The sequence below is a fragment of the Glycine max genome, chromosome 18 (assembly GCF_000004515.6).
Source record: "Glycine max cultivar Williams 82 chromosome 18, Glycine_max_v4.0, whole genome shotgun sequence".
Classification (NCBI taxonomy): domain Eukaryota; kingdom Viridiplantae; phylum Streptophyta; class Magnoliopsida; order Fabales; family Fabaceae; genus Glycine; species Glycine max.
This window is the reverse complement of record NC_038254.2, coordinates 53,979,388-53,986,184: the sequence shown is the minus strand read 5'-3', so window position 1 is coordinate 53,986,184 and position 6,797 is coordinate 53,979,388. Positions and strand designations below refer to the sequence as shown.

The 6,797-nt window shown below is 31.3% G+C and overlaps 1 protein-coding gene across 1 annotated transcript in view; it reads left to right on the top strand.

Moving 5' to 3' along the window:
* The window catches only part of LOC100815159 (subtilisin-like protease), an 8,070-nt gene extending 1,545 nt beyond the window's left edge, over positions 1–6,525 (top strand). The window contains exons 4-11 of the mRNA XM_041011852.1: positions 1,772–1,802; positions 2,340–2,460; positions 3,239–3,782; positions 4,201–4,295; positions 4,397–4,648; positions 4,865–5,006; positions 5,108–5,324; positions 5,801–6,525. Of these exons, the coding sequence (XP_040867786.1) occupies positions 1,772–1,802; positions 2,340–2,460; positions 3,239–3,782; positions 4,201–4,295; positions 4,397–4,648; positions 4,865–5,006; positions 5,108–5,324; positions 5,801–6,345 (1,947 nt within the window). The 3' untranslated portion in view covers positions 6,346–6,525. The remainder of the gene's footprint in view (positions 1–1,771; positions 1,803–2,339; positions 2,461–3,238; positions 3,783–4,200; positions 4,296–4,396; positions 4,649–4,864; positions 5,007–5,107; positions 5,325–5,800) is intronic.
* The last annotated feature ends 272 nt before the right edge of the window (positions 6,526–6,797 follow it).

The following is a 6,797-nucleotide window of genomic DNA, read 5'->3' as shown; positions in this document are numbered from 1 at the left end:
ATTTATTATTTACTGTACTCTACGCACATAAACTGTTAATTAATCGTTATAGGTTAATTTTTATCCACTTTTTCAGAGAACATTATGTATTTTATCTATTTTAATTTTAAAATAATTTTATATTAGAATTTAAACTGTTTATTTTAAATCTAAAATATAATTTATATATTTAAAAATATTTATTTATTATAGACTTTAATATATATATATATATATATATATATATATATATATATATATATTATGATGAATTATAATCTCTCACACACACTTACAAACACTTATAGTAAAAGAAAAATTAAACTCAAAAAAATGAAATAAAAATTTTCAAAAAAACTTCATTTTCCAAAATGGTTTTTTTAAAATACACACTAAACATGGAAATTAAAATTTTCAACCTTGATTCTCGGGAAACCAAAATTTCTCTTTTACCAATCTTCCCCTAATAGGTTCAGTACACTCGCACTCGTTAATTAAAAATTAATTTGTAAAAATGATAAGAAAATTAAATACATATATAACAAAATCTATTATAATATAACATACAATTGGTAAGAAAAAATATTTAATTTATCTTTTAATTGATCATTTAATTTCTTAAGTATTGATTATTCCTGTTTCAACTACAATGATTGACAACAAGATCATTTTTTTCAGATCGCATCCTAGTTTGATTCATAAGCTTGCCTTTCGATTGTCACATTGTTTATTTTTGTCTATTTTTTTATTCATATATTTCATCATCTGTTCTCATCATGTTTCCGTAATTCTATGAAATAACATTTCTCTTCTGTAAAATAGTTATTTATTGTCTCTACATGAATAACATATTAGTTATAATATATGAATTGAACATCGTTTATCCCTTCAAACACTTCATTAATTAACATTTCCAACTTTCTTTATTTCTCTCTCACATTATATTATTATCATATGTAAACTTTTCTCACTTTACTTTTCTATATTTAAATGTTAATAGTTTTGTGGTGATGTTAGGAAAAAGATTAAACACTTCATTAATTAACAACACTACGTACCAACTTTCTTTATTTCTCTCTCACATTATATTATTATCATATGTAAACTTTTCTCACTTTACTTTTCTATATTTAAATGTTAATAGTTTTGTTGTGATGTTATGAAAAAGATTTATCATTGGTTCTTCAATGTTGATGGGATCAAAGTTGTTGTAGAATAAATTATTTGATGTCATACATATTTAAGTCATAAAGTTTCCTCACTTAATAAATTAGTCTTTTGGTTGAATTCTTCTCTTGTGGTTAAGTCCTAATTACAAGGCTGGATCCATGTAAAGCACCATGGAGTTAATTGCCCCCACACATTTTTTTTTATTTGTTTATGTTCAGTAAATATCTTTTTGCCCCATAAAAAAATATTGTTCTCATAAGATGATTTTTTAAAATAAATATAAAAAGTTATTAGATAAAAGAGAAAGATAAATAGTTTAATGGTTGTTTTACGTATATAGAAAAATATTTTTTTATAAAATTGACAATGAAAAAATTATATAACATTTTTAAAATATAAAAATACATAATAAATTATAATTTATAAAAATTTAAGCATTTTGATTTTTGTTATTATGATATTATATATTTTATGAAAAAATTATAATATTTTTTCAATAAAAATATTAGTATAAATTATTTTCATGCTCTCATTAAAGAAAAATTCTGAATCCGCCGTTGAGTCCTAACATGTTCACCATGAGTCCATGACATGATGATGAGCCTTTTGGTACATAATGAAGGATCTTTTGGTACATGATGATGAGCCTGAACGTGAAAGGAAAAATAATTATTGAATCGACGTTTAATGCCAATATAAATTGGAAAGCAAATATGCTACTATTACACACTGAAATGATTAATCATTATTAAAGAACAGACTAATCTCGTTTAATATGAACTGTCATACTACTAAAATATAGAACATAAATAGTAATGGTTTTCTTCCTAAACACAAAACCAGTGGATTTTTGTGCAGTTATTTTTTCAGTGCTAATTTTTGTGTGCAGTTATTCAATTAATGATATTGATACATAAATTTCAACAAATCGAATAACTTTGGATATAAAGAGAAATAAATGTTAAGTAAGATAAGTATCATGATAAAATAAAGTAAAAAAATATATAGAAAGTGCTATAAAAATTATTATAAGCTTTTTTTAATTTGATTTTAGATATGAATTACAAAGTGCAAGTCTCTTGCATTATAAGCTTTTTTTTATCCACCAAAAATTAAAACTAAAGTTAAGTATTGTTTTAATGTAAAATAACAAAACCGCATTATTTAATCCTGATTTTGCCCTTGAATAGGTGTTTGGCCTGAATCCCAAAGCTTCAGTGATAAAGGATACGGTACCGTCCCATCAAAATGGCGCGGAGGCCTTTGTCAAATTAACAAACTTCCAGGTTCCATGAAAAATACATGCAACAGGTTATTTTTCTCTTCTATCCTTTGTTTGTTTAAGATGATTTAAAAAGCATGGAAATAGGAGGGAATGAATTGAAAAAAAAAATGGACACAAAATACAAATACAAATAAAAATGGAGACAGAAAAATTAATTGGGTTCAAGGAGAAACAAGATAGGACAATATGATGGGTTCGTCGTGTTCAAAGATGTAAGGGATCTTCTCTGGCTCAACGAGTTGGTCGAGTCTATTGAACCGTGGACACCGAAGGTTGGTTCTAACAACAGTCTCGTATGGATTAGGTTGATAGGCATTTCGTTGAACACTTGGAGTGCAGGTTGCTTCAAACGTATAGTGGCAACACTTTGGAGCCTCATAGTAGTAGATGACGGTACGGAAACTAGAGTCCGCTCGGATCTTGGTCTAATCTTCATGTACGGATTTCATTAGCAGGCAGCTTAGGGCGAGTATAAACGGGAGGGTTTGTGCGATATGAGTGGTGCAGGAATGAAACGATGTATGCAACATAAAATAAAAGCATATATATAAGTTTTCTAATTAATCATAATAATCTAGTGGTAAGTTGATCTACTAAATAATCTTCAAATTCTACATACAACTATTGGATGTGTCATTTTTGTCATGTTTTCCTTAAAGCTTGGATTTAAGAAAATAATAAATATTGGAGCAAGTAAAAAACAAATAGATACAAAGTTACATATTTAGGAGATAAGAAATGTTTTAGACATAACTTTACTTTACTTTCTATCATGCCATCAACTGAAGATTCCTTGACCTATAGAAAGCTGATTGGAGCAAGATACTATAACAAAGCTTTCGAGGCACATAACGGCCAACTGGATCCATTGCTACATACAGCACGTGACTTTGTGGGGCATGGAACCCATACTCTATCAACTGCAGGGGGAAATTTTGTCCCAGGAGCGAGGGTATTTGCCGTTGGCAATGGCACTGCAAAGGGTGGGTCACCAAGAGCTAGGGTTGCAGCTTACAAAGTGTGTTGGTCTCTTACTGATCCTGCAAGTTGTTATGGGGCTGATGTGTTAGCTGCTATTGACCAAGCCATAGATGATGGTGTTGATGTCATCAATGTTTCTTTTGGTGTCAGCTACGTTGTCACTGCTGAAGGAATATTCACAGATGAGATTTCCATTGGGGCATTCCATGCAATTTCTAAAAACATACTTTTAGTTGCCTCTGCAGGAAATGATGGACCAACGCCTGGAACTGTTGCCAATGTGGCTCCTTGGGTCTTCACAATTGCTGCTAGCACATTAGACAGAGATTTCAGCAGCAATTTAACCATTAATAATCAGCTAATTGAGGTATCATCATTCTTCTAACTAGAGTGTGTTCACTGTTTGGTTTGGCTTTTTGCTCAAAAGTAATTATTGTTAATAATTTTATACATCATGATTAAATAATTTTCTCATATATAGTAAATACTAAGATCATAATTGCTTAAATTAGAACACCAAAATAATAGATAAAGATTTATTGATGTCTTTTCATCAAGAGTCTTGTTCATTTAAAACAAATCCTTTCAGAGTTATAATTGGTTTTTTTTATCATTTGGCCGGGATATATAACTTATGTTGAGACATTGAAAAGCTTAGTCTTTTTTTCTCATATTTTAAATCTAAATAACTCAGATTTTTTTTTTTTTGTATTGTTTCTTTTTCGTTTTTTTTTTCCATCCAAATTAAACATGGGCTAGCTTAATGATGTTTTCTATTATACCAGGGAGCCAGTCTTTTTGTAAATCTGCCACCCAATCAGGCCTTTTCTCTGATCCTCTCCACTGATGCCAAACTTGCTAATGCGACATTTCGAGATGCGTGAGTACAAAATCTCACAATTTTTTCTTCAAAACATTTTGTATGTTAAACGATTGTTTCTTACATTCTTCTTTTATATGAATATATGCATATTCCTGCAGTCAACTTTGTAGGCGTGGAACACTTGATCGTACAAAAGTAAACGGCAAAATAGTGTTATGCACTCGTGAAGGAAAAATAAAATCAGTTGCTGAGGGTCTGGAAGCTCTAACCGCGGGCGCAAGGGGAATGATTTTGAACAATCAGATGCAAAATGGAAAAACACTTTCTGCTGAGCCTCATGTTTTTTCCACTGTGAACACGCCTCCAAGACGTGCAAAGTCAAGGCCCCATGGTGTCAAAACAACTGCCATGTAATTATATATATATATATATATATATATATATATATATATATATATATATATATATATATATATATATATATATATATATATATATATCCTTCTCGTGCACCATCTTTTAAATATTGTTAACTTTCTCAAATGACATGCTATGCATGTGCTTGCTACAAAAGATGTGTTCCATATTTTATACATGCATGTATGTTATATAAATTTATTTTGCAGTGGGGACGAGGATGACCCTTTAAAAACGGGTGATACAATAAAAATGTCCCGAGCAAGAACGTTATTTGGAAGAAAGCCAGCTCCAGTTATGGCATCATTTTCATCTAGAGGACCCAATAAGATTCAGCCATCAATACTCAAGGTGAGAACTTAATTGGATTTGTTATATTTATATAACCACCATACGCTATCAATATATTTCGATGAGATGATGAGACTATTTTTATTTATTTATGGTTTCAGCCTGATGTAACTGCGCCTGGTGTGAACATTCTTGCTGCCTATTCAGAGTTTGCAAGTGCATCTAGCTTGCTAGTAGACAATCGTCGTGGGTTTAAATTCAATGTATTGCAAGGAACTTCTATGTCTTGTCCTCATGCTTCGGGCATTGCTGGACTTCTCAAAACACGACATCCTAGTTGGAGTCCTGCTGCTATTAAATCAGCTATCATGACCACAGGTAGTGCTCTCCCTAATTATAAATTATAAATAGTCTTTAATTTATTCTAACATCAACCATGGATTTAATAATTGTGCACTGATCATATAAAATAATTTTACAATGTTAATCATATTAATTATCATATTAATCAACATATTTATCTTACAAGATAAATTATAACTAAATAAAAATGCTATATTACTTTACTTTGTCTATGCATTATTTGTTTTCTCATTATTTAATACTAGTAATAACATAAATACTTTTAAAGTCTAATTATCTTGTATGAAAAGAATTTTGGAAACCTTCCTGTACTTCTTCACACATCAACCCAATAAAATTAATACAACAGATATTTTTATAGGTCATTATGACATTTATGACAAAGTATAATTAAGATTTGAATTTACTGAGTCCATACCACTTGCCAACAACTTGTTTAAGATGATTTTTTTTTCTGCCAAAAATTCTAAAGCATATATACATCCTTGCAGCAACCACACTCGACAACACTAATAGGCCAATCCAGGATGCGTTTGATAAAACACTAGCAGATGCTTTTGCTTATGGTTCTGGACATGTTCGACCCGATCTAGCGATAGAACCTGGGCTTGTTTACGATCTAAGCCTCACTGATTACTTGAACTTCTTATGTGCTTCCGGATACGACCAACAACTCATTTCCGCCCTCAATTTCAACAGGACATTCATTTGTTCAGGTTCTCACAGCGTAAATGACTTGAACTACCCTTCAATCACATTGCCAAATCTTCGCTTAAAACCCGTAACCATTGCTCGCACAGTCACAAATGTTGGGCCACCAAGCACATACACTGTAAGTACCCGCTCGCCAAATGGATATAGCATTGCCGTTGTGCCACCTTCCTTGACTTTCACGAAAATTGGTGAAAGGAAGACATTCAAAGTCATTGTGCAAGCAAGCAGTGCAGCTACGCGGAGAAAGTATGAATTCGGGGATTTGCGTTGGACAGACGGAAAGCATATAGTAAGGAGTCCTATTACAGTTAAGCGCAGATGAAAATTCCCAAATTGGTCGAGTTGGTTGTGTTGTATTGTGTGGATGCGTGTGTGCATGTTTAGATATAAGGTAGTTGGACTCTATATAGCTAGGATTTTCATGTTATGACATAACTGTGTTGTTCCTTGGTTCCTATGTGGTTGTTTGGTTATCAGTATCACTGTATAATAATTTATTGCATGTTTTATGTGTACTAGTGTAATAAGAGAAATGGAGATGTGGGAGGGCAAAGTCCGCAATCTTCAAATGTGGGTGCAACGGACATGCTCCTACATATAGCATTAAAATATTGTCACAACCAACTTCCCGAAACATTGTCCATCATTTGGAGCCAATGGATGAAAATGGAATAGGAACACAATTTGATGAAAAGGTTAAAGGCATTAGTTAGAGAAAATTTACCTAAAAGACAAGATAAAAACTAATGGACCAAAATGATAGAGAATTTGCAG